Genomic DNA, 16,411 nt, shown 5'->3' with positions numbered 1-16,411 from the left:
TTAAATAGCCCTTTGTTGCATTGTCCAGCTCCAGTGTGCTGTAGAGGTCATTTTCCTGACCTCTGGCTGAATTCGTCAAACTTAATGACTCCTGTGGGACAGCCCATCCAAATAGGTGGCAAGGAAGGCACCGTAGGTCTCTGTCTGAAATCATGACTCAATCAAACTTGCAAAACAATGTTCTAGTAAAGCTCTAAACTCCCTTTTTGGGAAAAAATGAGAGAAAGCACTGTTTATCGTGCTGCTTTTCTCATTCAAACATGAATATGTCATTGTTTAATGTGCTTAACCTTCATGTACCTAAATATTTGAACTTCACTGCAAGTTAACTGCCTCGCCATGTGCGTCAAAAGAAGAAATGTGATGGTTTTAAAACATTGTACAGCATCTTTGATTGCAGTGAGTTCATAAATGCAAATCTGTTATTTGTGAAAATATTATTTGATATTATTTGAAGCATTATTAAGGGTTATTATGAAAAATATAAGCACAAACTCATTAGACTGCATTTTTAGATATAACTGTTCTCCCCTTTGGATGGCTGTAATAAATCCCTATTTGCTAATTATTATTTACTCACTGGCATCAATCATTTTTGTGATTAGAAGAACAAAATATTATTTTCTGTCTCCAAATTAAGTTCACTAGGGACAGGCTATGACTCATGAAAATATACTGTAAAAAAGGTAATATGTCAGAATATGATTTTTGGGTTTAGGCACACATTATGATTAAGATGGTTTATGGCTTAGGAAATGTTTTTAAAAAATACTCATTATTGCAGTTCTGCTCACTCAGCTGGTGGTCATCATTCTCACGGCCTCTCAGTCCAATTGAAAGAATCAGACTTTATCGTCTCAGATGTTTATATAAAGATGCAGTGCAGTAGTTTGAGTTTTCGTTTCGCCAGCACACCGCACTGGGATTTTGAGTTCTTGCTTATTTTAAACTTTATTTTGTGTCTGCGAGCGTGTGGACAATCCTGATTTATAAAATCACTCTACTTGGATGTTCTTTTCACATCAACTTGTTCCAAACAAAAGTCCCAACTGAACCACCAAGAATGCAAATGTAAATAAATAATGTGATTATTATTTTATGAGCCAGGACGCAAGCTGTTTAATAGCTCAATTTAACATAGTTTAGCTAAGAGTTACATGTAAAGTTGTTCCTGGGCATTCAGATGTTTTGCAAAGATCCAAGTAGTTTGTGCCATTAGTTAGGACCGAACTCCAAATTCAACATAAGAGAAACCCTAAGCATTTTAAAATATTTCATAACTCTCTACAACAACTTGGATTAATCATGATAATTTTTTATTTGAATGTGCAATAATTTTCATAATGATATGCATTATTTATTTCATTTCATTTCATTTCATTTTATTTTATCTTATCCAGAGCGACTTACATTGCATTCAAGGTACACATTTTATTGTAGATTTTAGTTCCCTTTCAGTCGGTCACTAGTTTACACTCGAAGTAGATTGGTCTCTCTAAGCGAGATCCCAATTTCGTCGGTCATCCGACGTGACGTCTCCGTTCCCTCCTTCAGGGAACGAGGGTTACCATACGTAACCGAGACGTTCTTGCTTTTCCTGGAAATCCGATCAATGACCTTGACATTGCTAGCACCATGCTTTATTGCTTATTTTTATGATATTTTATAGTATTTTATTTTGTTTATATTATACATTTTATTTTAATCATATTGTATTACATTTTCCCATATATATTTATTTAAATGTGCAATTATGAGCATTAGGCTTTTTTTTTTCTTTCTTTTTTTTTCTTTTTTACATTTTATTTATTTATTTGTTGATAAATTTTTCATTATACATTTATTTTTACAGCAATAAATATTAGGATTTATTTTCTGTCATTAACGTCGTGTTTTGTCTTTGCTCGGGTTGAACTTGTCTGTCACTCTGCTCTCCAGTCCTGCCACTTTCAGCTCCTGGCTATAAGCGGTAAATTGCCGTTGTCTGACACAGCTGGGTTTTTGTTGTGTTAGACGCCGCAGTGCGAAGTTCCCCTCTGTCAACCTGTCACAGCGGGAGATCCTTGTCACTGACACTCAATCCTTTACCGAAGCGGCAGGAATAATATCCCTGAATGAAGGGTTGCCCGCCCAAGCCCTCCATCCTGCGACAGGGATCAAAGTTCTGCCTAAACACCCCTGACACGTATAATATCCCTGAATGAAGGGTTGTCCGCCCAAGCCCTCCGTCCCGCGACAGGGATCAAAGTTCTGCCTAAACATCCCTGACATGCCTCTCTTAGCAGTGACATCTCCTCTTCTTAAATAGTCCCAACAGAAACAACAATAGTGTGAAAACTGAGATGCGGTCTTTAGCCGTGAAAGAAAAAAAAGTAGAGGGGAATCGGAAGGAATTTCCATCTATATAACTAGGACACGGTGGGTAAATATAAACCACTTGTTATAACAGGAACTTGAAATTTATAGCTTGTAGTATTTTGTCCGCAGACTCTTGCTTGGTTTCAAAATATTGGCGGCGTAATTGTCTGCAGATGGAAAGAGACGCAGCTGTTGGCTTGCAGAGGTCCGTCAGAGCCGAGCTGCTCCTCTCTGAGAGCCGGAGATCAGCACTTTGATTAAAAGACTTTCACACTTAGAAATATGTCAGTCACTGGAAGAAGATCATGTTGATAATGCAAGCGAACTTGGAAGTCCTTGCTGTCCTTTGTAATTTCAAAATAATTCTAACCAGATTTGAAATCCTGCATGAAAACCGATACAATATTTTGAATTTGCCGTGACTCTGTGTATTATTTATTCCATTAACTCAGGATGTGATTTATTCCACAGCGTGCAATATTTTTCAACATTATTAGTTCTGATATTGTACAGCAGTGTCATTTTCTGCTGTGCTTACATATTTTGAACTGTTTGAATGGGTTTGTAACATGAAACAGATATTAAGTGCGGACAGCTTTATACACAACCCTCCATGTAGGCCTGCTGACTGAAGCTAAAGAAATAAATACTGTATACTCATTGTCAATCACAATTATGCATTTGTAAATAATCCTCTTCTATACATATATACGTACAGGATTCCTTTTTAGGAGCTGTTTCTGGTCCAGCTCCAGAACATTCCACCTTAAACCCTCTTTTATTAAATTCAAGGAGGTTGATGTAAATTATTTCGGATTAAACTGTCGCACAGCTCAGTGGGTCTCGACAAATAGCTGTCACCTGGCAGGATTTGAGAGGTTTGTTAAAATATCATTAGGCTGTTTGTCTACAGTATTGCTGTCTTGTTGAAATGGAAGTCACGGTGTTGACATGTTCTGTTTGGCCGAATATGAGGCTCGGTCATGCTGAGCGAGAGAGTGAGTGGAATTTTTTTTATTTGTTCAACGCATCAGGGCAGATCCACAGACGTTTTCTGATGTACATGTACCAATATAAACAGCTCCATTTATTATTTCTCTGATCGTTTATGTTTTTGCTATTTCTAATTTTTCTATTTTTCTGCTTTGTGTATTTAGTGGTGCCAAACATCACAAAGCAAGCTGACGAGGAGAGGAAGTTCCGGGACTGTGCCGACCTCTACCAAGCGGGATTCCAGAAAAATGGAGTTTACACCATCAACATTAGCCCACAAGAGACTAAAAAGGTAGGAATTCTGTTTTCAGATCAGCTATGCTGGAATAATATAATATCAAGAGGTAAACATAATGGCACAACTTTCAGGATTGAGATTTTACAGTGGTCGTAAAGTGGTGACCCAAATGATAAAATGATACCTTGAAGTCCTCTACTGTTAAAATTGTCTTTGGTACAGAAAAGACAACACAGAAGTCACATAAAAATCATACCTGCATAATATCAAGAAGACCACAAAATTTTGCACAAGATCACAAACAGCTAAAGACATCTTTATTTTATTTTATTTTATTTTATTTTGATGTGATGTGATGTGGTATTCCATTGCATGTTGATCTGACTAGTCAATTAGTTCTAACACTACTGTCGACTAAGGAGAAAGTTTACATATAAGCCAATTACACATCCTGTTTTACTGTTTTTTTTTTTTTATTTGTTCTTAATTATTATTTTCATTTAGCATTGTTTTCCTGCTATCAGAACAGACCTACAGCCCATTCTTGATCAATTGACTGCCCAATTGAGAACTACATATTTCTGTATATCACAAGGAAGCATGTAGAGGTTATTAAAAGGTTCACCTTTTACAGCGTGAATGTGTGTGAAAGATGCTGCATCCGTGAATGTACATATCTGTCCCTGAATATCTGGTTTTGGTGTTGCTCCAGCCACCGATACTGGATTAATTGCAACCAGGTTGGTCTGTGTGTTCAGCTGGGTGTGTGTGAGGTGACGCCATGGCTTTCTACCCACTGTGCTAGATTACAGCCAGGTGTCCCTGAGCGCCACAGCTTTGATCTCAGGCCTGCTACTCGACCTCTCCACTAATCACTGTTTGGAGAAGTCACTAAGCTAATGTGGGTATCTGTTGTTGTTATAAGGATATACAGATCCATAAGGTCATTTGGTTTCAGGCAATGGTGCATTGTATGCAGTTTTGTCAAGTAGTCTAAAACGTGCTAGTGTACATGTGGTAACATATAAATGTACTCATTTTGTTCTGGTCAGAAATACTATTTAATATGATTGAATCAAACTGACTATTATGTGGACACTAACAAAAGTGATTTTTAAGGGTGAGGTGAGGTAGAAGTGCACATTTTCACCTTTTACAGCGTGAATGTGTGTGAAAAATGCTGCATCCGTGAATGTACGTATCTGTCCCTGAATATCTGGTTATTTTATTTTATTTTATTTTGATGTGATGTGATGTGGTATTCCATTGCATGTTGATCTGACTAGTCAATTAGTTCTAACACTACTGTCGACTAAGGAGAAAGTTTACATATAAGCCAATTACACATCCTGTTTTACTGTTTTTTTTTTTTTATTTGTTCTTAATTATTATTTTCATTTAGCATTGTTTTCCTGCTATCAGAACAGACCTACAGCCCATTCTTGATCAATTGACTGCCCAATTGAGAACTACATATTTCTGTATATCACAAGGAAGCATGTAGAGGTTATTAAAAGGTTCACCTTTTACAGCGTGAATGTGTGTGAAAGATGCTGCATCCGTGAATGTACATATCTGTCCCTGAATATCTGGTTTTGGTGTTGCTCCAGCCACCGATACTGGATTAATTGCAACCAGGTTGGTCTGTGTGTTCAGCTGGGTGTGTGTGAGGTGACGCCATGGCTTTCTACCCACTGTGCTAGATTACAGCCAGGTGTCCCTGAGCGCCACAGCTTTGATCTCAGGCCTGCTACTCGACCTCTCCACTAATCACTGTTTGGAGAAGTCACTAAGCTAATGTGGGTATCTGTTGTTGTTATAAGGATATACAGATCCATAAGGTCAAGATAAATGGTTTGTGGTATCTCCGTCCTTGTATATTTGTATGTGTGTGATGTGCAAGTCTGTCTCCAAAACAGGTGTACTGTAACATGGAGTCTGCGGGCGGAGGCTGGACTGTAATCCAAAGACGTGAAGATGGTAGCGTGAACTTCCAGAGAACATGGAAAGAATATAAAATGGTACGTAGCCATATTCCTTCCCACTAACCTCGGTTTCACTCGCTCTGTAACGGTGGACATGATCTTCATCTTTCTCATTTAAGCAACGCATATGGGTGATATATCTTCTCTGTTCATCTGTTTTTGATTTAGACTCAAAAGAGTGAAGGATAATCGTGACACCCTATAGAGTAGGAAACAGATGAGTCAAATGAGATAATGGGATTCTCCCTGTGCTTAGGAATGATAGTTTGCATGTAGTCAGTGTTATTCTTTATTGGAAAAAAATAAACAGTATAAATACAGAAGTCATAGCGAAACTGGGACATCAGTGCTGGATTTGTTGTTGCTGCAACAGGCCAAAACGTAACAATTGTTATGAATATTAAATCACTCAATCATACTTTCAGACATTATTTGTAATAATGTGATGTGGTATTCCATTGAATGTTGATCTGACTAGTCGATTAGTTCTAACACTACTGTCGACTAAGAAGAAAGTTTACATATAAGCCAATTACACATCCTGCTTTCTTCCACAGATTTTTATTTGAGTTTTGAGATATTGCATTAAAAAGTACAGGGAAACACCAAGATGCAAAAAAAATAATAATTACATGCAACATACAAATTTACATGCAGTGTACATGTTTTTTTATTTTTATTATTGTTTCTAATATTTTAATATTTTGATATAGTTATAATCTAGGTAGTTTTTTTTTCAATAAAAAGACAAGCTATGTGACTAAATAATTCAGTCAGAGAAGAAATGTTGATCTGGTCCAGCATTACATTAAAATAGCATTAAAATAGCTTTTATCTTTATATTTAGCATTTTTATTTTAATTTCATTTTGTATGTACTTTTTGTATGCCATTTTATTTGTATTTCTTTAATTTATTTTAGTTGTAGTTTTAGTCATTTTTGTATTTCAACTTCGACTTATTTCACCCATTTCAAATCTTTTAAGTTTAATTTAATCATCTAATATTCAATTTTGTTCAGCTTTATTTCAATTAACAAAAATTATTTTGAATAGTTTTAGTTAATAATAGCAACACTGCTCTGGTCATTCTGAAATGCTCGAGCCAAAGGCTTTAGTAAAAATAATGGGTTGTACTATCACCTCCCAGAACTTTCTGACATACTGTCACATCCAGCCATGAGGCATCTTCCACTGATTGCTTGCAAACATAGCGTAAATTAAATTCACAACTTGGATGGAAGCATAGCTGTTGAAGAGATCCAGACTGAGAACTAACGCAGTGTTGGACTTGCCAGAAACGGCAAAGATCAAATATGCCTATTCCGAAGATCAAATCTAGGACAAAAAGTTCAAAACATTTGTCTGTGTTGGAGTGTGATGATAATGAATGACAGCTATGTTTTTAAAAAGCCATGTCTTTGACCTGGACCTGTTTTGAGGTTTAGGGACATAAAATCGGCACTGACTCTCATGAAAGAGTTGGTGCACTTCTCGCTAATGCTTTTATTTGTAGTTTCTTTTTTTTTTTTCTGGTTTGGATCAAATTAAATATTGGAATAACTCCACCTCTCCTCATTTGAGTATCCGCTACAGCCAGTCACTATCAGCATCATCAAGGTTTTTATTTCTCTTTTCCCAATCAGTTTCCCAAAGGAAGATGGGAGAAACTCTTCATCAGAATGGAATCAGATATTTAGACTATGGAAACAATTGTTCCTAGGTTTTGGCAGTGTTAATCTGACTTTTCTCCATTCCTCTCTACAAGAGAAAGGGTTTTGGACAGGCCACTTTGAATGGCTATTACTGGAATGATACATAGCAACTGAGTGCGTTGTTGAGACACCGATGCTGTGTTGTATAGAAAACCACACACCCAAGAGAACTCCCTGTTTTAGGGTATAAAATAACAATTGATCTTCATTTTTCCTCTACATTACTCACATAAGGAATGATGCGGTTTTATGGCGAGAAAACTTCTCAGGGACGATCCCAGGCTTCCAAGGGGAAACCCAATCAGAACAGAACAAGTACCCCTGGACAACATAAACAGATACAGGTTATGGAAAAACAGCCATTAGGTTTCAGGCATATTACAAGGATTTTTGGAGAACAGACCCTCTTTACCCTCACAGGAGTGCTACAGGCAAAACTAAATACTCATGTTTACTGCACTGTTACTCTTGCTCATCAGTCACCTGCTCCCATGAGCCAGCAATTAATAAGTGAGAAGAAGGTTTCAGTCAGTCTGTAACGCAATATGAGTGATATCATCATCACTTTGCCTGTAGCACGGTTCATTTTGGTTGCATATAAACTCATATAGGCGTTGTTTAATTATTTAACCCTGTGATACAGTATAGCCATATGGCAACATAATTTTCTTTCATTTCTTACTTGTTTCTCATCCAATAATATGACCTTTGATTTTCCCTTTCAAAACTCCCTTTACAGGGGAGTTCTCTGCTGAAGTTCTCCACAAATTCGTCTGTTTCTTCTACATCATGACATAGTTTTACTAAAAATATTGATGTTTACATATGACAATGCTTTATTGTAATGGAAAAATGGCTGTGTTGCATTTACTCCTTGAGAATGTTTATAGATGCTGGCATCGATTATATTACATTTATTCATTTATTTGGAAGCGCTTTCCATAATACAATTGCATTTATGCATAAATGACACAATTATGATTTGTATTTCTTCTTTTCAGACAAAAATAAATACAGCAATGTTTTATGGAAAAGGCAAAAAGTGTTAGCTGTTCCAAATTGCAACAGTGAGAAAGTCTTTTTGGAAAGAGTTGTTTAATGCTTTTATGAAAAACATTGAAGAACTTTTCAGTTCAGAATGACACAAATACATCCGTTAACTTCCAGAGAACATGGAAAGAATATAAAATGGTACGTAGCCAGGTTTCTTCCCACTAACCTCTGTTTCACTCTCTCTGTAACAGTGGACATGATCTTCATCTTTCTCATTTAAGCAACGCATATGGGTGATATATCTTCTCTGTTCATCTGTTTTTGATTTAGACTCAAAAGAGTGAAGGATAATCGTGACACCCTATAGAGTAGGAAACAGATGAGTCAAATGAGATAATGGGATTCTCCCTGTGCTTAGGAATGATAGTTTGCATGTAGTCAGTGTTATTCTTTATTGGAAAAAAATAAACAGTATAAATACAGAAGTCATAGCGAAACTGGGACATCAGTGCTGGATTTGTTGTTGCTGCAACAGGCCAAAACGTAACAATTGTTATGAATATTAAATCACTCAATCATACTTTCAGACATTATTTGTAATAATGTGATGTGGTATTCCATTGAATGTTGATCTGACTAGTCGATTAGTTCTAACACTACTGTCGACTAAGAAGAAAGTTTACATATAAGCCAATTACACATCCTGCTTTCTTCCACAGATTTTTATTTGAGTTTTGAGATATTGCATTAAAAAGTACAGGGAAACACCAAGATGCAAAAAAAATAATAATTACATGCAACATACAAATTTACATGCAGTGTACATGTTTTTTTATTTTTATTATTGTTTCTAATATTTTAATATTTTGATATAGTTATAATCTAGGTCATTTTTTTTTCAATAAAAAGACAAGCTATGTGACTAAATAATTCAGTCAGAGAAGAAATGTTGATCTGGTCCAGCATTACATTAAAATAGCATTAAAATAGCTTTTATCTTTATATTTAGCATTTTTATTTTAATTTCATTTTGTATGTACTTTTTGTATGCCATTTTATTTGTATTTCTTTAATTTATTTTAGTTGTAGTTTTAGTCATTTTTGTATTTCAACTTCGACTTATTTCACCCATTTCAAATCTTTTAAGTTTAATTTAATCATCTAATATTCAATTTTGTTCAGCTTTATTTCAATTAACAAAAATTCTTTTGAATAGTTTTAGTTAATAATAGCAACACTGCTCTGGTCATTCTGAAATGCTCAAGCCAAAGGCTTTAGTAAAAATAATGGGTTGTACTATTACCTCCCAGAACTTTCTGACATACTGTCACATCCAGCCATGAGGCATCTTCCACTGATTGCTTGCAAACATAGCATAAATTAAATTCACAACTTGGATGGAAGCATAGCTGTTGAAGAGATCCAGACTGAGAACTAACGCAGTGTTGGACTTGCCAGAAACGGCAAAGATCAAATATGCCTATTCCGAAGATCAAATCTAGGACAAAAAGTTCAAAACATTTGTCTGTGTTGGAGTGTGATGATAATGAATGACAGCTATGTTTTTAAAAAGCCATGTCTTTGACCTGGACCTGTTTTGAGGTTTAGGGACATAAAATCGGCACTGACTCTCATGAAAGAGTTGGTGCACTTCTCGCTAATGCTTTTATTTGTAGTTTCTTTTTTTTTTTTCTGGTTTGGATCAAATTAAATATTGGAATAACTCCACCTCTCCTCATTTGAGTATCCGCTACAGCCAGTCACTATCAGCATCATCAAGGTTTTTATTTCTCTTTTCCCAATCAGTTTCCCAAAGGAAGATGGGAGAAACTCTTCATCAGAATGGAATCAGATATTTAGACTATGGAAACAATTGTTCCTAGGTTTTGGCAGTGTTAATCTGACTTCTCTCCATTCCTCTCTACAAGAGAAAGGGTTTTGGACAGGCCACTTTGAATGGCTATTACTGGAATGATACATAGCAACTGAGTGCGTTGTTGAGACACCGATGCTGTGTTGTATAGAAAACCACACACCCAAGAGAACTCCCTGTTTTAGGGTATAAAATAACAATTGATCTTCATTTTTCCTCTACATTACTCACATAAGGAATGATGCGGTTTCATGGCGAGAAAGCTTCTCAGGGACGATCCCAGGCTTCCAAGGGGAAACCCAATCAGAACAGAACAAGCACCCCTGGACAACATAAACAGATACAGGTTATGGAAAAACAGCCATTAGGTTTCAGGCATATTACAAGGATTTTTGGAGAACAGACCCTCTTTACCCTCACAGGAGTGCTACAGGCAAAACTAAATACTCATGTTTACTGCACTGTTACTCTTGCTCATCAGTCACCTGCTCCCATGAGCCAGCAATTAATAAGTGAGAAGAAGGTTTCAGTCAGTCTGTAACGCAATATGAGTGATATCATCATCACTTTGCCTGTAGCACGGTTCATTTTGGTTGCATATAAACTCATATAGGCGTTGTTTAATTATTTAACCCTGTGATACAGTATAGCCATATGGCAACATAATTTTCTTTCATTTCTTACTTGTTTCTCATCCAATAATATGACCTTTGATTTTCCCTTTCAAAACTCCCTTTACAGGGGAGTTCTCTGCTGAAGTTCTCCACAAATTCGTCTGTTTCTTCTACATCATGACATAGTTTTACTAAAAATATTGATGTTTACATATGACAATGCTTTATTGTAATGGAAAAATGGCTGTGTTGCATTTACTCCTTGAGAATGTTTATAGATGCTGGCATCGATTATATTACATTTATTCATTTATTTGGAAGCGCTTTCCATAATACAATTGCATTTATGCATAAATGACACAATTATGATTTGTATTTCTTCTTTTCAGACAAAAATAAATACAGCAATGTTTTATGGAAAAGGCAAAAAGTGTTAGCTGTTCCAAATTGCAACAGTGAGAAAGTCTTTTTGGAAAGAGTTGTTTAATGCTTTTATGAAAAACATTGAAGAACTTTTCAGTTCAGAATGACACAAATACATCCGTTAATTCAAGAAATAAAGAAATGTAATTTTAATTCAAGGAACATTTTTAACACCATTTTCCACTGTGTCAATGTTATTCATTTACTTATACATCTTTTGTAATTGTATATATTTCTTATTTACACACAGAACACAATTTGTACCATGCAGGGTTAAAATAATACATGATGGTATGCGTATATGTTCAAATCCATCCAGCACTCGTGATTTCCATTGCCCTCATTGGAAATTTTCTCATTTGCTAGAAGCAGGGAAAGGTACACTAATTACAGATGTTGCCCATTAAAGATTTGTATTCGTACTTGGATATGGTTCTGTTACGCTGCACTGTAATTATTACTGTCGCTAGCACCTGCACTGCATTATGACATGTTTCAGAAGCCTTTCGGCAGCTGTTTAGAGCTGAATGGATCGATTACAGACATGGAAACTCGTACAAAATATCTTTTGGAAGCAAAAGCATGACTGTTAAATGATTTTTTTTTTTTTTTGGTCATGTGTGTTTGTGTCCATAGAAATGACACGAGACAACATACTGCTTCTCATCTAAGTCATGTCATGCACTACATGTTTAATCAGATACTATATACACAGTTCTGCATTTCTCATTGGCATTACAGAAAAAATTTTATATTAGTGCTGTGAATGTCATGTCGTAATGTAGTGTTTTCTCAGTCTTTCCAGATCTGATGCAACCGTTAAACATTTAGGCTCAGAAACGGACCAGTGGTTATTGATACCTTCATGTGTCAAAATTTTATGAAAATCTGTAATTATTATCTCAAGAAAATGATGAATTGTGGAATTCCGTCCCTGTGTTGAATCTGTTAGGCTTGAAATATCTTGGACAGGATTTTCTTTCCCACTGCCTTATCCAAGGCCTCCCGTGACCCAAGTCGATACTTAAACTGACCCGGAGTCCACCCTCTTTTCTAGGGCTTTGGGAGCGTGTCGGCCGAACACTGGCTGGGAAATGAGTTTGTGCACATTCTGACCAATCAGAAGCAGTATGCCCTCCGTGTGGAGCTGACCGACTGGGACGGACACCAGGCCTTCTCTCAGTATGACAGTTTCCACATCGACAGTGAAAAACACAATTACAGGTACTTTCTGCTTTTTTAAGTGAATGCTGCTCATTATTTTAATGCAATAGGCTGGAAAAATATATTGCTCAACAGCTCATTAATCACTGATTTAAACAGTTCAGAAAGTTATAAGGGTTTATATAAAAGACCTTTTATTTTAGGTTTTTATATACTGAACCGTTCTTCTAACATTTGGGTTCGGTACGATTTTTAAACGTTTTTCGAAGAAGCCTTTTATGCTTAGAAAGGCGGCATTTGTTTGAAAATACAGCAAAAAAGTAATATTGTGAAACATTACGATTTAAAATAGCTGATTTTTATTTTGATATATTTTAAAGTACAATTTATTCCTGTGATGACAAAGCTGAATTTTCAGCAGCCATTACTCCAGTCTTTAGTGTAACATAATCCTTCATAAATAAATAAATAGTAAAAGAAATAAAGAAACAAAATGCTTATAGGTATATGTTTATATATGAAATGTATATGAACCATTGTTATATTTAGTTTGTGGGAACATCACGGGTAAGATGAAAGTGTTGTTATTCTTAAAGCCTGATGATAAGTCCCTGCGTTCATTCATAGTTTTACTCTCTCTGGGATCTTTAAATGCTTTTCATGGGTGAAGCTATGGGGAGGAATAAAGCTATTTGTTTTAGTTCCATCTGGGGTTGAATTAGGGTTGTCACGCGAAACACTTCCCCTTTTTTTAGCGCTGTTAACCACTAAGATTTATTATTTTCAAATGCAAAAAAAAAAAAAGAAAGTCAAACACAGTTTGTGTTCATTGCACTTGTATCTCATGCACAGGCAGGTGAACACATACGAGCTCTCAACTTCAAATTATTTGGATCTTAGCAGGGCTGTGGTCCGTGGTGTCCTGCACACTTGGCTGGCCCATAGTGGCCTGTGCTGGTAAAGAGTTTCAGGAATCTAATCAGCATTCTCTTCTCTAAAAATAGATTTGTTCTCTCAAACTGTTATGCTATGGTAATCACACACTGCCTCTTGAGAATACCGGCCGAAACAAACTCTTTCTTTGGCCCAACACAAAGTGTGCAAGAGGTTGCCACCTCTGGCAATTCAGATTAGACCTTCAGATTCCGACCTGACAACCTTTTTAGTTTGTGTATATAAAAAGCACAACCGGTAGATGTAGTATGCAGATAGGCCTGTCTAGTATGTTTCCTTTTTAAAACCCAGCAGCGTCAGCAAAATGTTTACAGCCTGTTTTTTGGAAGTTTTATGCTGTTCCAGTGTAGTTTGTGCTCTCAAGTGCTGGTTTAGTCAGCTGTAGTCTATATGAAAGGTAATCTATAAGGTAGTTACAGGCATAGCTCACCCAAAAACAAAATTTGTCATCATTTACTTGCCCTCATGTCTTTCCAAACCTGTGTGTTCCACAAAAGAAAGAAACTCATACAATTCTGGAATGACATGAGGAATAGTAAAAATTATAATATTTTTATTTTTGGGTGAAATATCCCTTTAAGGTGTACGATGGTAACACCAGCATTTCAGAATTCAGTTGGGCTTAATGCATGCACACATACTGTACATATGCACACACACATAGTCTATGGCACATAAAAGCACTTTAAAATTCCACAAGCGTGTGCATGAATCTACAATGGATAATTTAGAACTTAACATATTACGATGCATAAGCATTTCTATTTGTCCGACTCCGAACCAACGTGGAGACTTTCCAGTCAGGAAATATTTGTCTGACTGCCAGCCACTTGCATTCGCTTAAATTTAAAGCTAGTTTACAAAAGAGTTGGTATTAGAACAGCAGTAATTGCATACAGAAATAATGGAGCATAATCCCATATCCTAAATCATGAAAAGGATTAACTGGCAAGCTTATTACATTTTTTCAATACTAATGATTTCCAAACTACATACAGGGTAAAGGTTGAAGTGAGCAAATAGCACTTGGCTGAATGTATACCATGCCAGAATAATAAATTTCAAATAATGACCATCTCCTTTTTTTTCTTGACATAACCAAGTTTCTGCAAAGGTCCGAGGCAATAATTTTGGGTATATGAGGGGAGTGAGAAGTGTGATCCTACAAATCAGTCAGCGTTATTAGACAGCAATATTACAAATGCATATTAGTTTTGACACTTTAATAATTTGAATAGTAAATCTCTAATGTTACATTTAAACTGAGATCATTTTTATTCTTTGGTCAAAGTCAATAACTTTTTATATGTTATTCTGATAATATTCTTTATACAGTATATGCACACTACCGATTAAATGTTTGGTGTAATTATGTTTTAATTACATTCTTTTTTGAAAGAAAGTATTACTTTATTCAGCAAGGATGCTTGAAATTAATCAAAAGTAACAGTAAAGAAATTCTATTTCTATCTAATTTTAGAATAAACATTTAACACATATGTTTTATGTGTTGTAATTCAGGTTGGTGTTTCTTGTGTGTGTGTATTTTTAACCTTTGTGCTACAACATGGATTTAAGTCAAGAATATTTCAGCAAAAAAATCAAGTGTAGACTGAGATATACTCTAGTGTAAACACTAAAACAAGATGAAAATCAGACTTTGGCATGGAAAAAATAACCTTTCCAATTAAATTTTTTCCAGATCTTGTGCATTCTTTTGGCAAACCTCAAGTATAGTTATCTACTGCTATCACAAAGTAATGTTATATGCCTCGGTGGAGCTAACTGACCACAGCTCTGCCCTATGCAGACTTTTTAGGCTTATGCAGTGGAAACTTCAACTGGTTTCAGGAGCACTGAATAGGCAGACCATGACAGCAATTGTGAAAATAATCAATGCCTGTGACACTACACTGACTTTTGACATGTGTGGACCACAGGGTCACTGTCTCAGTCTCACAATTTAGTTTTGACTGGTGAACAATGGACAGCATTTGATTTACTAGGGATTTTACAATAATTGGTTTACATCGGCCACAATGGAAGTGCATGTCAACTGCGGTGGATCTGGCAAAACAATGCATCCATTCAATACAATTGACATAATCATTGTGATATATCTGCAGTGACAACATTGGAAAATATCACACATACAGTATATATATATATCAGGTTGATATATATATATATATATATATATATATATGGACCTCCAGGTATTATATACCTATGTATATGGTTTAAACTGTCAGACTGCTGCATCTTTGTGCATAAGTGCTATATATTTTTCCTTCACTATTATGTAATTTTCTCCATCCTGTAATACAGAAAATTGTGTATTTTAAAACTGCATAACCTGAGGAAGAAAAATTATCAAAAATATAGCATGGCAAAAAGGAGAGAGGAAACTGACATGAAGAAAAATACCTATTACACCATTTATGTCATGTATAAAATTTCTTGACAATTTTGAGAGCGCTGTTGCAGATGCTGCTGATAAACACCAGCTCTTATTACAGTCATGTTTACACAACTTATGAATTCTGAAGCTCCTTAATTACGGGGAGTGTAACAATCAGCTAAATGGATCTTGAGCGTAATTGCTTCAAACGATCAATGCTGTGCTAATGTTAGCTTGGCACCTATACAGTGCTCTACATCACTATATTGAATGTGATCATAAATTACATTCCCAATCTCCAGCCGAGCAGAAGCATTTTATTCGGCTATTTTAATAAGCCATGTAAGGAAGAGTTGAAAAATGATATCTAGCAATAATTCAGAATGAATTATATATATTTGTTTCATAATGTGGAAGTTTTACAGCAGCCGGTTTGAGTTTTTTTAATTGTATGAGTGTTGTGTGAGCTGGAATTGGGGAGAGCCCAGTGTTTTGTTTCTATGGTGAACCTACACAAGGAAAGTTATGGAGGGTAGGGGTCAGTATCTGGGAGTCTCTGAACTGGACCCGACAGTGCTGCTGCAACCTTGTTTTCCCATTGGGATGGGGTCATGCCGGGGGGTCAGTCTTGTTCATATTGCCTGGTTGAATGCCACTGACCCAGCGCCAATGCCCACAGCACTGACAGACACCCAGACTCCG

At 36.0% G+C, this 16,411-nt stretch overlaps 1 protein-coding gene across 1 annotated transcript in view; it reads left to right on the top strand.

The window, feature by feature from the left end:
* The window catches only part of LOC107706239 (angiopoietin-1-like), a 55,561-nt gene that overhangs the window by 29,363 nt on the left and 9,787 nt on the right, over positions 1-16,411 (top strand). The window contains exons 5-7 of the mRNA XM_016509887.1: positions 3,516-3,643; positions 5,509-5,610; positions 12,248-12,414. Of these exons, the coding sequence (XP_016365373.1) occupies positions 3,516-3,643; positions 5,509-5,610; positions 12,248-12,414 (397 nt within the window). The remainder of the gene's footprint in view (positions 1-3,515; positions 3,644-5,508; positions 5,611-12,247; positions 12,415-16,411) is intronic.

Source organism: Sinocyclocheilus rhinocerous, unplaced genomic scaffold, assembly GCF_001515625.1.
Source record: "Sinocyclocheilus rhinocerous isolate Xijiao unplaced genomic scaffold, SAMN03320098_v1.1 scaffold53, whole genome shotgun sequence".
Lineage (NCBI taxonomy): Eukaryota > Metazoa > Chordata > Actinopteri > Cypriniformes > Cyprinidae > Sinocyclocheilus > Sinocyclocheilus rhinocerous.
The sequence above is the reverse complement of the archived record's forward strand: the minus strand, read 5'-3'. Positions and strand labels throughout refer to the sequence as shown.